At 37.1% G+C, this 17129-nt stretch overlaps 1 protein-coding gene across 1 annotated transcript in view; it reads right to left on the bottom strand.

Annotated features, from left to right (window-relative positions):
* LOC113076188 (V-set and transmembrane domain-containing protein 2A-like) overlaps positions 1-9528 on the bottom strand; it is a 40723-nt gene extending 31195 nt beyond the window's left edge. Inside the window, exons 1-2 of the mRNA XM_026248849.1 lie at positions 9287-9528; positions 8187-8356 (exon numbers count right to left, since the gene is read on the bottom strand). Of these exons, the coding sequence (XP_026104634.1) occupies positions 8187-8356; positions 9287-9365 (249 nt within the window). The 5' untranslated portion in view covers positions 9366-9528. The remainder of the gene's footprint in view (positions 1-8186; positions 8357-9286) is intronic.
* Positions 9529-17129: the final 7601 nt, after the last annotated feature.

The following is a 17129-nucleotide window of genomic DNA, read 5'->3' as shown; positions in this document are numbered from 1 at the left end:
ACGTTTGAGGAATATCAATACAGTACATTTGGAAAGAGCTGTAAAACGAAATGAAAGAAAGCTTTCTATTTCTTCAAAGTTCAGGTGCCATTCAATACTTCCAATATGCTGCCTTCATGTAATCCTGCAGTGAAATCAAACGCCGGCCGTCTCGGGATTCCTGTCAGAATCCATTAGTAATTTCCTGCTGAGGTGCGATTCTGGTTATCTGGGAATCAAATTCCAGTTCCACAACAAATGAGATAAGAACAGCAAGAAAACAGTCCATAGAGTTCAGATCCACAAAATTGTACAAAAAATGCTACAGGTGTGTCAGGAATGCAATTCACTGTAAAATGGTTCATCAAATCAATGGAACATCTATAATATTACACTAAAACATGGTATTATCATTATTATTGACATCCTGAGTGTGCATTATATTTCAATAATTTAACAGACCAGAGTATTCAAATATTCTACTTACATCATGGTTACAACACCTCAAGACATTATTCTGACGACATATTTCAAGACATTGGTCCAGTTTTTGCTGAATTTTACTGAAAAACCAAAAGGAATTTAAATTTGTTAAATTATTATTACATTTTACATTTAGCATAATGCGTTTGTATGAATTACATAATCTATATTCAACAAAACATTTGTTTAGCTAGGACATAATGCTGCTATTTTCTCTAAGATTGCTATTGTTTATTTAATACTGACCTGAATAAGATATTTCATATAAAAGAGGTGTACTTATAGTCCACAAGAGAAAATAATAGTTGGATTTATAGAAATGACCTCGGTCACAAGTTTTTTGTTTAGTGATTGGTGTTTATGAGTCCCTTGTTTGTCCTGAACAGTTAAACTACCTGCTTTTCTTCAGACAATTACTTCAGCTCCCATTTGTGTGTCTTTGAACCCTTTCCAACAATTACTGTATGATTTTGAGACCATCTTTTCATGCTGAAGAGAACTGAGGGACTCATATGCAACTATTACAGAAGTTTCAAACACTCACTGATGCACCAGTAGATAAAACCATGCATTAAAACTAACCTTTTAACAGAATGAAGGTGTGTGTGTGTGTGTGTGTGTGTGTTCATACATATATGTACATTTATTTATTTATTTATTTATTAGTACTGCCTTTCAAAAGCTACAAAGATACTTACATTTTCCCAAAAGACAAAATAAGTTCAATTTACCCTGTTCTTCAAAAAGGTTTCACCCCACGGCTCTTAATGCATGTTTTATTTATTTATTTAGTCCCTCGGTTGTCCTCAGTGTGAAAATATGGATCTCAGAATCATACAGTGTAATACATTTTGCAGATTCTTTGAGGTGTATATAAAATTTTGACTTTAACTAGATATGAATAGAGTTTTATGCTACACTTTGTTTTTCAGGTTAATGATTACATCATTCTTCAATTTTTTGTAAAATTTTTACAGGTGCTTCCATTTAAATTAGAATGCAGTGGAAGTTCATTCATTTCAGTAGTTCAACTCAAATAGTGAAACATGTGTATTAAATAAATTCAGTGTACACAGACTGAAGTAGTTTATGTTTTTGGTTCTTTTAATTGTGATGATTTTGGCTCACAATTAACAAAAACCCACCAATTCACTATCTCCACAAATTAGAATACTTCATAAGACCAATAAATAAGTTTTTGTTTTTGCTTTTGTTTTTTTTTTTTTTGTTTGTTTTTTTTTTTTTTTGTGAATTGTTGGCCTGCCGGAAAGCATGTTAATTTACTGTACATGTACTCAAAACTTGGTAGGGGCCTTTTGCTTTAATTACTGCCTCAGTTCGGCATGGCATGGAGGTGATCAGTTTTTTTTTTTTTTTTTTTTTTTTTGGTTAAAGATTATTTTTCCTTCCACTCAACTCTCTGTTAACATGCTTAGATACAGCACTCTGTGAACTGCCAGCTTCTTTGGCAGTGTATGTTTATGGCTTACCCTCCTTGTGAAGGGTGTCAATGATTGTCTTCTGAACAACTGTCAGATCGGCAGACTTCCCCATGATTGTGTAGCCTAGTGAACCAAACTGAGAGACCTCTCTCTCTCTCTCTCTCTCTCTCTCTCTCTCTCTCTCTCTCTCTCTCTCTCTCTCTCTCTCTTTTAACAGTGATATTTTTCAAAGCAACACTTCATCAAGTTTAGACGTTACACCAGAGTCACGCGGGAATGCACATGCACTTGTTGCGAAGCTGATTCCAGAGATAGATGAGGCAGATCAAATGCGAGTCATTCACTAATTGGACCCCACAGTGCCCGGTGTCTTCAAAGGGAACTACTTTTGTTTTGATCCCCTAAATTGAGTTGGACTGTGCTGCTGGCATCTCTTGTGCACATTACACGGCTGCTGATTGGCCCTCCCCAAACACGATCCTCTGTCCAGTCACTTCTCTTTCTCTCTGGGAAGCTGGTGGCAGCCTCTTTTTATCACACGTTTGTGGCAGTTGTGGAAAGAATCCATTATGCTGGGATCTCCAAATCCTCAACGGCCCAGAGTCAAGATTAAAAGAGTGACTGCCCACACACATTTATTCTCATCATCCCACTGAAGCTTCACTTTACATCGTCAGGCGGGCCACTAAGAGTTGGCTTTTTTGTTGTTTTCCAGTGGGCTGATGAATATCTCTTCTTTGCCAGATTATTTCAGTTTTTGTTGGCAGTTTGTGCTGACTGAATGAGTTCAGCTGCGCCAGTTTATTCCTCAGAGACCCTTTCCATGATTCTGTGCCTTTGCCATCAAAGGCTTTGTGCGGTTATCACAGCTTGTCAATGACAACAAGGTGCATATGTCAGTGTGAATTAAGATGTGAGAACAAACACAGTAACACCATTGTGGTGGGCAGAGTGTCAGTCATTATGCTTTGAGCTCAGAAGTCATGGCATTTAGAAATCAGGTTAAAAAAGCAACACAACTTTTCTTTGCGTGTCAATGCCTCTCAACTGAAGCAATGATTAAACAATTCCCTCTATCCCAGATGTTGTGTTGGAAAGTAACACAATCGGTTCTTATGGTGAATTATGAACTGTAAAAATAACTGATTCATGCGAAACACTGTATGTAAGATGACTTGCAAATTAGAGAGTTATTATTATTATTATTATTGTAATGTATTTCTGTGATGCTCCGCTGTATTTTCAGCATCATTCCTCCAGTCTTCAGTGTCACATGATCTTCAGAAATCAGAATAATATGATGATTTACTGCTCAAGAAACATTTCTGATTATTATCAATATTGAACACAGTTGTGCTGCTCAATATTCTGTGGAAACAGTTTTGTGATGTTTCATGATACGCAGATTAATATAAAGTTCAAAAGAAAAGTTTTTAATTTAAATACTAATCTTTTGTAACATCAATAATATTTGTACTTTCTTTTGATCAATTGAATCTGTGCTTGGTGAATAAAAGTAGAATTTTTTTTTTTAAAAATAGTCTTATTGACCACAAACTTTTGAATTTATTTTAATTAACTGTCAATGATGAACCCTGTGTTACTTATTTTCAATATAAATAACACCATTTATTTCATATTTACTGGCTGAAATTTTAGATAGTGGTGTGTATAATGCAATAGCATATATTTTTATTTATAAAAAATATACATTACTGCATGATTTTATTTTCTTAAGCCCAGTGATTGCCTTACAGTCATATCCCGTAAGCTGGTGGCTGTCGAATTCATACAGACCGTTATACTGATGATCATACCCTCTCTGAGAGTTAACTTCAATTTAAACGCAACACTACAGTATAAAGCTGAGCCGAAATTAGAGCTCTCTCAAAACACCCCATCTCAACTCAGAGTCTATTAGCAGACATTTTCAGCGATCACGACATCCATCCCAGTGCTAAAGCCCAGCGGGACTGAAAAACTTTCATTATTGCTAATGAAAAATTGCGTTTTAAACCACACATACTACTTCTGCCTTAAACTCTCTGGTGGCATGTACTGTACATTATGTTAGTAAGATTTCTTGCAAACCTAAACCGATGCGGCTGTTCGCAGCAGACTCAAAATGACATTTCCATATTAAAGTTTGAGACTCACTGACTTGTCAACATGTTTATGACTTCTGAGATTTCAATGCAATTTTACAAGCATTAATTGAGCTTCTCAGCTGTAAGAGTCACAATCATAATAAGCTTTTCATTAAAGTCCACCGTGTGTAAGCAATTCCAGTTTATGCTGTAAATGAACTCTGTCCATTAACTTACATGCAGCTCTTCCAGTTAAGCCAGTATCTGTGTCATTATTGACACTCAGTAATAAACTCAGAGTGTAAATGTTACGCTAGTCCGACTGAAGTAAGACTCTGTTTTCTGAGCATTTATAGTTTCGGAAATCTGTGAAAGGACACGGTTGGTTCAGAGTCGGTCGTGTCCACAGATGGAGAGCTTAATCAGAGCAGCATTACATTGATTATGAATGTGTCTGGCCTAACAATAGGCCAGGCTGATGGATGCGGCTATTGGAAGCACGCGCTTTCATTGACCTTCAGAGCTGATTGTCTTTAAAAGTCTGGAGGAGGAACTTAGAAAGAGAACCGGGTGGTAATTGGGCTAAAGAGAGAGGCAGAGCGGATGGTATGGGTTTTGTACGGTTAGGGATTCTGTTGTCCAGATCGGCCGCTCGTTTCCATCGGGAAAAGCAGACGTTTGTGTGAAATCTTAAGTGATAAAACATTGTCTCCTTGTGCAGCGGCAGTATCAGCAGTAGCTGTCAATTAAGCTTTAAATAACTGAAAATGCCTTCAGTCATGCCACGAGCAGCAGCACTGGTCAGAAACTGGCTAATATCTCTCCAATGAATTGGATACTAGAACCCTAGTGTGCTGCCTGCATAGACAGTGAGCATAACCTTGTCAACGAGTGGTTGGGGAGGATCAGTTTACACTATAAAAAATATATTTTTCAAAGCAAAACAAAGATTATTTTAGTATGTTTTAAAATAAAATATGATTTCAGTCTTTCTACTTCAGAATATCACATTTAAGTCAAAGGAAAACACATTTTTTTCTTAAATTTACTAGCAATTCCCAAGTGAAATTTGTTTTGACATGACTTTCAGTGCAAGAAAAAGCGAACTGCAAGTAAATATAAATGCTAAAAGAAAGGGGGGGGGGGGGGTTAAAGTACTGTAAGTACTTAAGTACTGGTAAATAAAATAAAATAAAAACACTGTAGCTTTATAATTTAAAATATTGATTTGTTTTCATATCATTGCCAAAAGCCTTACTTTACTGAAAACTAGTCACATTAAATTAATCATCAATATACATGGTACACCAATCAATACTTTTCAGTAGTAAATAAATTCCAAATATAACCACTTATTATGGATTCATGTGGTGATGCATCACAATGCAATCTGGGAATGATATTTGTCATTCTGCATAGATGCCACTTATTATACAGTAATAAAAAATATAACTCTTTTCTTTAGCATGTGTCTTTTAATCGATCTGTAACATAGACTAGTATATAAAACTGCCTCTTATTTTAACCTTTATTTGATGAAAAAATACAGGAAAACTGACTGCTAAACTTTTGAAAATGGCATAACTTCACTGACGTTAATAAGCAATAATACTTCCCATATTCTCTTTGAACTGTTATATATCAAGACTACATTTGGCCAGTGTGTAAAATGGGAGATGAATCATTGGAATAGCCCTTCAGGATCTGCATTCATATGATATATAATGTGAGCTTCTGCTGTATAATTCTGGCCTGTGAGTCATGGAGAAGCATGTTCCTTTAATGTTCTGCTGCTGCTGTGCTTGATGGGGCTTGATCATGTCTTGCAGCCAACCTTCGTTCATATTATGATCACACTGATGGATCTATCGTCTTTCAGTTAGAAGAACTGCTATCTTGTCCCAGAGGCCAATGGTAATTTATCCCTTAAGAAATCAAGAAAGGTAAGCCAACACACACAAGCTATTAAGTCTTAACAAGATCCTTTTGTGCGGTTCATTTTAGCCAATGTTCCATCTTATTACCATCATTTGATTCAAAAAATGTAAAGGTTAATAACCGAGGCCAAACTTTAAAACATAAACTCTATATCACACAGCCAGTCCTGACATTTCAATTGTTTTAGACTCACAGTGCCTTTTCTATTTAATAAAACCCCTCTGAATGTGTGACGAGCAGCCATAATTGCATGATTCGAGGTATTGCCATGACTAGTCATCGTAGCACAAAAGCACAGTGATGATAAAAACATGTTGTTTGATGATTCACATTTGACAGTCTCTAATTTTCCCTGCATTCGCATTCATCCGTCAGCAGCGCCAAGGTATGCAGCTAAAAATGTCAGTCTATACCCAAGTCTCGATCTCTTTCTGAATAATGTTTGGATTAATAAACTTCCCTGACAAACGACAGCAAGTCACAGCAAATTTCACCAAAGAACCCGGTGGGCTGGAATAAATCCAGCTAATTTACCGGAGAGCATCGGAAAGAATGAACTTCAGCCTGTAGGGCTCCCATAAGTATGCAAATAAAGTAGATCTTTGCATCCGAAATTGCATTATCATTTGCATTTATGTGGGCCATAGCTCTTTTGATAAATGGCCTTTTGTCTTGCTACGGGACATCAGAAATGTGCAAAGATTTATCTGATTCAAGCGAGCATGTGGAGAGACTTTTGAGGACTGGGATGCAATCGGTTGCAGATTACAGCAAAGTGCTTTGGCCTATCCAGAGGTGAGTCCTTATGTATCATTACAGAGCAGAATCTGTGCTATCTCTCATTCACATCTATTAATAGCACTGGGAAGCTCTGTGCATTTGGCTGTCAGCAATAGTGATATCAATGGCTGCAGATTCAGGATCATATCCATTACAGATGATACAGATGACACAGCGACGGCACCACTGCAGTCCTTCACTCTGCTGCTATATCACTCCTAATGGCTGCTCTTCAGAGGTGAACGCTTCGATATTATACATCAGAAGCCATTGGTTCGTGTCACCCTTCTTATTATTGCTGGATGTCTTTTTGTAGGACGTCTCTTCGATCCTCATTTTTGTCAGATTTTGCCTTGCCGGGGACCCAGCTGCATGTCATTCGATGCACAACACTCAGAGAAGAATGAGATTCAATCAACAACGCCACGTTCAGCGTTACAGCTTCTGCAAATTGATAGATCCCATGGATCAAAGCCTTGGCAACATGTGTTTGATAAGAGACAACAATAGCTTAGTAATGGCAGTGTTAAATCTGAGCAGGAACAAAAAGGGATGTTTTTCTTTTTGTGCATTTATCAAACGAAAAATAACTTGTTTGATGTTGATGATGACAAACTGCAAATGCAAAAAGAGAATTCATCTCAAACTGCACTGTAACCCAACTATAAAGAGATCTCTCAACAGAAATGACTAGGTGAGCCTCCCGTGTTGGCATGTGCATAAGAACAAGGCACTGACTCAGATAATTTGTTGATGTTCTGTCATTAAACATGGAGTCACATCACATAGAAACAGCTCCAAAAAAAGGCGCGCACACACACACACACACACAAACACACACACACTTGTTGACAGTCAGCCAGTGGCGTCTCTAACACACACGATGGGCCATTGATGTCATTTGGATAGGCCACGCTTCTGTGTTTTGTCCTTCAAAAGACCAAACGAGCATGTCAGAGCGATTCTGTTGTGGATCTCAAAGCCTTAGGAGTCTTCCATTCGGTATGAATCACGAAGCGTGAATCAGGCAAGACAACATCCCTGAGCAAAACAGCTGATTAATCTGACATGTATTGTGTGCTTTGTAAGTGTGTGTTTTGACGTGGAGGGTTAGGGGCTCTAATTATGTGACATGAGTGGGAATACAGGAACATTTTGCACGCACTGTCTTTCAGAAGCACACATGAGTGAATCTTATTGCTGAGGTGGCTTTGCAGCAGAAGATAACCAGTAGCAATGCAAACACAACAAGTAAGCAGCGCTTCAACAGCAGTGAGCAAAACTGTTCATCCAGTCAATTAAAAGTGCAAAGAGTGGATGGATAAAATGGATGCTTATCCACTAGGTGCGTCAGAAAGAGGGAAATTCATGCAACGTGCCAAGGATGCTTAGGAGGCTTCTCCTGTAGGCTGGGTAGTTACAGAATGACGTTATGAGTTATTAACCCTTGCTTAACCCGTGCATAAAATGTTATTACCTCCGTATCATCCTCATCCTCTTCGCTCGTAGTCAGTTCCTCTGGAGCTCGAATAAACCACCACTGGATCTCTAAGTAAACCGAGGTCATCCCACTTTGAAATGCACATGCCATTTCGATGTTCTGTCCTTCCCTTGCAGTGATGTTAGTAGGGAAATCGGTAAACTTTCCTGCAAGAGAGACATAAGGTATCAGTATACCAATGCCTGAATTTCATTTTTAAAGTTTCATTTTTATACATCTTTATAATCTTCTTCTTTAATAATAATAATAATATAGCAATAACTTATTCAATTAATTAAAATATATGGGTATTCTGTTTTCATTAAACAACATCAACTGCAAATAAAATCTGCAAGAAAAATATAATAATAATAATAATAATAATAATAATAATAATAATAATAATAATAATAAAAAACAATCAGAAATGAAGTTGTAATTATACACATTATATGACATATCACATACATATTATATAACACACACACACACACACACACACGCGCGCGTTTCTTTTTGGGACGAGACAGATGTATTGAATTAATGGTTCGGACTGGAATGAACGTGTTCTTGGAGCAGTATCTGTCTTTGTGAAATGGAATGAAATGTATTAATTTTGTTCCGCCGCGTTTATAAGAGCTTTAATGAGCGCTGTCCATGGTGCTGAAAAACAACCGCATTCCGTTTAACGAAGCCCATTTCCGAACAGCCGCTACTTGAGATGCAAGTCGCGCGTGCTGTCCCTTCAAAATTACCCTTTACTACCTATAATGCTGGCAAAGACACATAGCATGAGTGCATGTGGAGAGGAAGGACAGACACGAGACGATACGTAGACACTGGACGAGTTTTCCCGAGATCAACAGTTGATTTATCTATTATGTTGCTGGTCACGGATAACACGCTGGCGTATATATAACTTTTATCACTTATTTTTGAATAAGCGCAACAAAAATGCATGCAGTAGTAGTTTCAAATGTAAAAAAAGCCACTGAGAGCATTTTTCGAGTTGATCGTTTGGTGTACTATACAGTATGACGGACTGCTGTGATGCATTAAAAGTCCGTAAATGTATTTTCAGTCGTAAATGTTCTTACCATCAAGAGAAAATCCAACTTGAATGGACAAACAGGAAAAGAGCACAAATCCAATACTGTCATGTAAGGTCCCCATCATTCCAAAGACAGCTGAGATATCATATGAGCTGAAAAAAGAGAGATGTCCTCCAGAAATGTTCAGCGCATTAAGTGAAAGCCACGCGAAGACGATGCGGAGCGGGAAACATACTGCAACTCTGCAACTCTCACAAAGGTGCTCACTGCTCTCCACTGACTCTGAGGGGTGTTGATGGAGTAATGATGCTCTCTCTCTCTCTCTCTCTCTGTCCCTCTCTCTCTCTCTCTCTCTCTCTCTCTCTCATGAACGTCAGTGTGAGTCTCGCACGCGCTCCCTATTGCTCGCGGAAAGAGTGGAGAGAGACGCAGCACTCAAATGAGATCACTCTCTCTCTTCACTATGAGGTCACTCTGTATATATATATATATATATATATATATATATATATATATATATATATATATATATATATATATATATTTTTTTTTTTTTTTTTTTTTTTTTTTTTTTTTTTCAAAAAAGTTTTTAAAGTGTTATTATTTTAAATATCAGGGTTTTTTCATTCATTTTCTGAACAAATATTAAACGAGTCATTAAATATTTATTTATTTAAATATTTATTTAAATATGTTCATTGAGGTTTACTGATATTTATTTATTTAATATTCATTATTTTATTATTTTTATTATTATTATCATTTTTTTTTTTTTTTTTTACTTTAAATACATACATACATTATTTTCAACCCTCATTCTGACACTCTCTCTTCAACGAGCTGTTTTTAAGGGGCGGGTCATTTAAGGCTTGTCAGTAATCAGCCACTGTTATGATTGGCTAACGTCATTGCAAACACTACCAACGCCCTCTTTCTCTTGTGCGCGTTTTGAAAACATAATCAAAACAAAACTGTCATTTCCAGAAAAAAAAACAAAAAAAAAAAAACATTATGAAATCATTTTTGATGAGGCTGAGGTCATAGCTTGCTCTGCTTCATCTTTCAATAAATGTTTCTTTCCTTTCTACAAAAGACTCCGATCAATCCTCTGACACGATCCGGGATGCCATTAAAAGTATACTATCCACTTATTATATAAAACAAAATGTTTTATGTAATGAATGTTTTAATCATTTTACAAGTTTTAAAATTGCTTGTTTTAATTTTTTTTATTATTTTTCTTCATGATTATTTTACTTTCTTTTATGTAAAGCACTTTGCATTAACATTGTGTATGAAATGTGCTATATAAATAAACTTGCCTTGCCTTGCCTTATTCCTTAAGCTGGGACCCTTCTGATATATGTACACAGACCTGAACGAGCTGTTAAAACCAATCGTGTCAAAGCGAACACTCCACTCCAAGAAACATAGCAAGCACATTGGTAATATTAAGAATAAGAATAAGAATAAGAATAAGAATAAGAATAAGAATAAGTATGAATCAATCAATCAATCAATCAATCACAGTGGTATGCATTCAAGTTTTTTTATTTATTTTTTTATTATTATTTACCATTTATTTATTTATTTATTTATTTATTCACTTCAATGGAATGGTATGAAACTTGATAAAGGTTTTGATACTTGCTTTACGAATGCAAAAATTAATGGACATTATGTGAAGGTTAAATAGAGCTGTAAATATTAACACACTTGTGCTGTTGGTGGTGAAAAATGAACACAAAGGAAACTATGGTGGCCGAGAATTGCAAAACAAATCATAATTCTAAAAACAAAATAAAAAATTTCAAATGCAAATACAAATATATATATATATATATATATATATATATATATATATATATATATATATATATATAAATATAAATATAAACTATTCAGAAAACAAAATAACAAGTCCGAAAAACACAATGACAAATTAGACAAACTGGGAGGGGTATGTGTGCTTAACTGTTTAAAAACAGATATCTTATAAGTGGTGAAAGTCTGACTTCTTCCTGGGATTTTCCAAACTCTCTGAAATATGCCATTGTTAAACCTCTTGAGCCTCTTGAAAAAACATATTGAGCAACTATAGACAAGGCACAAATCTTTATTTTATAGGCAAAATTGTCGAATAGTAGTCTTTAATCAGCTGAATAAATAATTAAACTCAAATGGATACCTGGACAATTTTCAATCCACTTTTTTAATTTTCAATTTCTGACCACATCACAGCACAGAGACAGCACTCATTAATATAATAAATGATATTTGCTTAAATTGTGACTCTGGCAAAATATGGGTGCTGGTATTGCTAGATCTCAGTGCTGCGTTTGACACTGTCGATCATAACATACTACTAGAGAGACTGGAAAACTGGGTCAGGCTTTCTGGGATGGTACTCAAATGGCTCAGGTCATACTTAGAAGGGAGAAGCTATTATGTGGCTATTATGGCCACGACATGCGGAGTCCCACATACCTTGACTTAAGGGATCAAACAACCAAAAATCAAATCAGGAATCATCCCGGTTCCGTACGTAACCCTCGTTCCCTGATGGAGGGAACAGAGACGTTATGTCGAACGACATATGGGGTCTCAATTGGTAGACCAATCGTCTCTGAGTTTAAGAGAAAACGGCAATGAAAATTGACTAAAGGATTTAATATACCTGAGCCACTCCCCGTGCCGACGGGTATAAATAGGGCGACAGGTGCATCCACTCATTAGGTTTTACGCTGCGGAGCTGAGAATGTGTCCCGGCAACAGCGAATGGTTCAAGGTTGTGGCATGGGGACATAACGTCTCTGTTCCCTCCATCAAGGAAAGAGGGTTACGTACGTAACGGAGACATTCCCATTCTGTCGGTCACTACGAGTTATGTCGAACGACATATGGGGTCCTATGGAAAACGCCACAACCTGAACCTCGTCACAACCCTGTGGCGCTGCAATTGTCGACAAGCCCTGGCGTGCCACAAACGCTTCGCTTAAGGTCGTAACCTTCCCAAAGCTCCGGCGCAAATTCACTGACCTTGGTACCGAAGGGTCCAAAGGGTGAGTGCATCGCTGCTGGAGAAGGCCATGCTGCTGTTCCACCCGCACAAAGTTAGTGGAAGGGATTTCAACCTTCAGAGAAAGATTGCTTCAAATCTTCCCTATTTGTTCTTACAGCTTGGCAAGACGATGGGGAAGCGAGCCCTAGGAAAAGGTCGCTACGGAGCCCACATCCTACCCGTAGGGAGGTGACATGTGGAGATACTGATATGGACTGACCCAGGGGGCAGTACAACATGGAATGGGTCTCTGAGGCAGGTCTTATATTAGAGTAGGGATGGAGCAGCTGCCAGAAGAGACTGATGGAGCGGGTCTGTCAAGGGAAGACCCGGGATTGCCAAGAGGGAAACCTTACCATGGAATAATACACATATGGGAATACCCATAGAGAATCATGTCATATGGACCCCTAGCCCAGTACAGGGGCTGACCGGAACTCCGAGCATGCTAACACCAGTACTGGTCCTGGCGACAGACTTCTCCGCCAAGTATGTTAAATCCACTAGCCAATTTTCATTGGTGTTTTCTCTTAAACTCAGAGATGACTGGCCTCCCAAGTGAGACCCCATATATCATTCGACATAACTCATAGTGACCGACAGATATTGAACTTAGTTTACCAGCAGGGTGGACTATTGTAATGGTCTCCTCACCGGCCTTCCCAAAAAGACCATTAGACAGCTGCAGCTCATCCAGAACACTGCTGCCAGGATTCTGACTAGAACCAGAAAATCTGAGCATATCACACCAGTCCTCAGGTCCTTACACTGGCTTCCAGTTACATTTAGGATTGATTTTAAAGTACTTTTACTCATTTATAAATGACTCAATGGCCTTGGACCTAAATACATAGCAGATATGCTCACAGAATACAAACCTAACAGAGCACTCAGATAATTAGAATTGAATCAGTTAGAAATACCAAGGGTTCACACAAAACAAGGGGAGTCCTCTTTTAGTTATCATACCGCCCTCATCTGGAATCAGCTTCCAGAATAGATCAGATGAGCTAAAACACTAGTCACATTTAAATCTAAAACTTAAATCTAAACTCATCTGTTTAGCTGTGCATTTATTGAATGAGCACTGTGTGATGTCTGAACTGATTGCACTGTATTTTATGTATAATCATTTTCTATTCTTAATTTTTATTTTTGTTTTTTTTTTTACTGTCATTTAAACCTTTTAAATACATTTTAAATCAAAACATTTCCACAGTTTTAAATTCCTTGTTTTATTGTTCTGATTATTATTCTTTTTTAGTTACTATTATTGTTATTATTTTCTTTTATTTTATGTTAAGCACTTTGAATGACCATTGTGTATGAAATGTGCTATGTAAATAAACTTGACTTTGAAACCGATTACAAAAGTAAAATCAAAATCTAAATATTAACGCTAATGGGAGGGTTTTTCTAATACAGTTCCTATGGGAGTGACGGTGAAGTCTTTAAAACACTTGATCGTGACAATTAGCTTTTGCTATCGGAGCAAAAAGGAATGAAAAAACACTAAAATGTTTCCCTTTCAAACCTCGTAAAGACTAACTTGAGCTGATAGAAAACAAATAATTTATTTTCAGAACATCTCAAAACTTAGCAATCTGAATCACTGTATTAATAAATAAAATCAAACCTATCATTGCATTTATAAGTATATTGGGCCTACTGGAAATAGGACGCATGCTTGAGCCCCACTTAAGTAAAAGCATAAATCAGCAATTTAAGGTAAGGCAGCAGCACAGGTACTTTAGACTTGCTCACCCCACAGATTCCTCTGAGCAGAGATGGTGCATGGAAAAATAATTGCACTTTTTTTCCAGAGTGATGATGGTGGCAGAAATGTAAATTGTGTTCAGCATCTGTGATATTTATTATAGTGCTCTCAGTATTAATATTTTATACCTGGTCGGATATCCTGCTCTCTGATGCACATTATGCAGATAAGACGAGGCCTGTAGACAACTGATGCCCTTCACAATCACTTCCACGGGCCACAGATTGAGAAATATTAAAATGCATTGCACTGGCTAAAGGCTTTATTCATTGAAAACACTTGGTACATAGACGCAATGATGATAGTAGGCCAAGAGATTTATTTTGCAAAGCATTGCAGAACCACTTTATACTGTATGGACTCTGTAACACATGTAAGGTAATATCAGGTAGAATGACCCCCTTTTTCTGAAACTTTATATGATTTAGAATACATCTGAACACTTATATAATCTGCTGGCCAATCAAGTTGAATCACTGAATCTGAATTTATATTTCATTGCTGCTGATAAGCCCAATTAAAAATATAATACTATATATGTGTCACGGTTACTACTTTGAGGAGTCAAGGAATGTGGAGACGAAGGAGAGATACAAATAACCATCTTTAATAATCCAAAACCAGGGGAAACACAGGGCAGACAGGAACACATTGCATGGATGACACCTGACAAGGAACCACAGGACAGACTACACTTTAAATACTAGAGAAAACAAGGGTTATTGACAAGACACTCCTGAACCTAATGAACACAAACAAAGAAGGGAGAAACTGGGTCACGGAAGCACATGGGGACAGAAATCACAATAAAACAGGTCCAGGGATGGGACAATATGATTCTGCTACTAAATTACTCAGATAATTTTGAAAAAAATATTAAAAAAAATAAAACCTTTTGTTACTTAAACTGAAATTAAAGTTGAACTTCTAAAGCTACTCAAAATGAAATACAAATGTAATAAAATGACAAGAGCAAATTACAAGTACATCATGAAATACATATGTTTACAAAGGATATTTAATTTTACGAGTATTTTATATGAAATACTTACAAGTATTTGATTTTAACTCAGAATTACAAGCTTTAAACTTGAGAAATGTTTGCATTTTGAGAGAACTTGCAAGTGTGTGTGTGTGTGTGTGTGCGCGCGTGTGTGTGTGTACTGTTTAAAAGCCCCAGGTTGGGAATTATCTCATGAAAATTGTCCTCCTTCATAATGTTCTGTTTTATTTTAATGTCAATCTACACAATATAGCCTGGCTGCATCAAAGCCTCTCAAACCTATACATATACATAACATGAGTCATGCAAGATGAAGTATTTTTCACTGCCTAGAATGTGTCTGAATGCTTCATGCAGCTTCTGACAGACTAAAATAGATCAGACTCTGTGTGAATGTATATGTCAGGATGACGTCAGTAGGAGCAAGCCTATTCACTTGTTAATGGCGTGGAGGAAGAAGAAGGGAAATGTCATCAGGAAAGGTAGATCGCATCATCACTACTAATAAAAATATAAAAGTCTGCAAATACCGCTCTTTCACTTCTTGAAATGATAAATTCTTGAGTATGTGGGCGCTTCTGCAATGCAATCAAAGAATCATCCAAGGGCACATCTGATGTAGAATATCTGTGAATCAACAGGAACGAACAGTGCTTCAGTGGCAGGACAAACTGAAGAGGAATCAATATACTCTCATTTCAGCATCATACTCAATGACAGAAGCATCCTGTCCATCATGGTGGTGGTATTAAATTTAGTACAAATGACTCAATCTATTGGCTTCCTCGTTGTGTGCACACAGTTCTGACCTCCTCTGCTTTTACCCGCTTGTCACGCAGCCACATTCGCATCGGCATGTAAATATAGATTTGCCTAATACTTAGTCATTGCTAATAGCATATGCATTAGACAAATGAGAGGTACAAGCCTAAGGGGGTTTATTGAATATGCCGTACCTTGGAAAATTAATTATAGCCCATGGTGTTGTATTAAATGTCAGCTGGGTGCTGCTCAAGAGGAAAAAGAAGGATCAACGGTCAAGTCATTTTGCATAGTGAAAAATGCAAGTTGTGATAAAAAAAAAAAAAAAAAAAATCAATACCAAATTCTAGTATAGATATGCATCTCATTTGTGTCCGATTGGTTATTTATTGATTTTACACTTAATTTATTTTAAATCAGTGAGGTCACTTTGGTCATTGCATATCCACATGGTGTCAAATGTATTGAGATTCACAGACTGTGGAGCACAGCGACTGATCAGCCATACACTTGGCAAGAGATTCATAAAGCAGCATCGTTTGTCACTCAGTCCAGAATGGTAGACAGAGGCTTTGCCTGGCCTATGAATATTGGCTCAACCCAAAGCTAAATATTTGGCAGGGAAACCCCAGACGCAGAACTGCAGTGAAGTGGTGTGGATTTCATAGACTTGGCAGGAAAGAGTCAATCTAAATGTGGGATTGAACAAAACAGAGTCAGTCTGCATAGTGTTATGAAAGATTGATCAAACAGTCCTGAGTCAGTTAAAAGAATATTCCCACTTTCATCAATCAATCAATCAATCAATCAATCTATCTATCTATCTATCTATCTATCTATCTATCTATCTATGCTTGCATGTCCCAAGCAGTTTGTCTGTGCATGAGTGGTGGTGGTGGTGGGGGGGGGGGGGGGGTTAATAACTTATTCTGCAAGACATGCGGCTGTATGAGTGATGATTGATTTATTCAGAAATTAAACCAGATAATGGTATTATTAAGTTATTGAATCATTCACTCCACCATTTAGTTATAAACAGTGGTGGAAATGGCTAAAAGTCACTGGGAGAACTCTAACTTGGAAAGGGGGAGGGAATAATAATAATAATTTTAGTATTTAACCCTTGTGGGTTGTTGGGGACGTTTTCGTACACTAGGGGGTAAAGTTGAGTCTTATTTTGGCCACAACTTTCTCTGTGTTTGAGCTAATGGGATGGTTTTTGGTGACAAATCTTATTTTGACCCATATTTTGGGAAAATGCTTTGATTTTTTCAAAAACTCAACG

The sequence above is a fragment of the Carassius auratus genome, unplaced genomic scaffold, assembly GCF_003368295.1.
Source record: "Carassius auratus strain Wakin unplaced genomic scaffold, ASM336829v1 scaf_tig00019252, whole genome shotgun sequence".
In the NCBI taxonomy this organism is placed as follows: Eukaryota; Metazoa; Chordata; class Actinopteri; order Cypriniformes; family Cyprinidae; genus Carassius; species Carassius auratus.
This window is presented reverse-complemented; position numbering and strand designations above follow the sequence as displayed.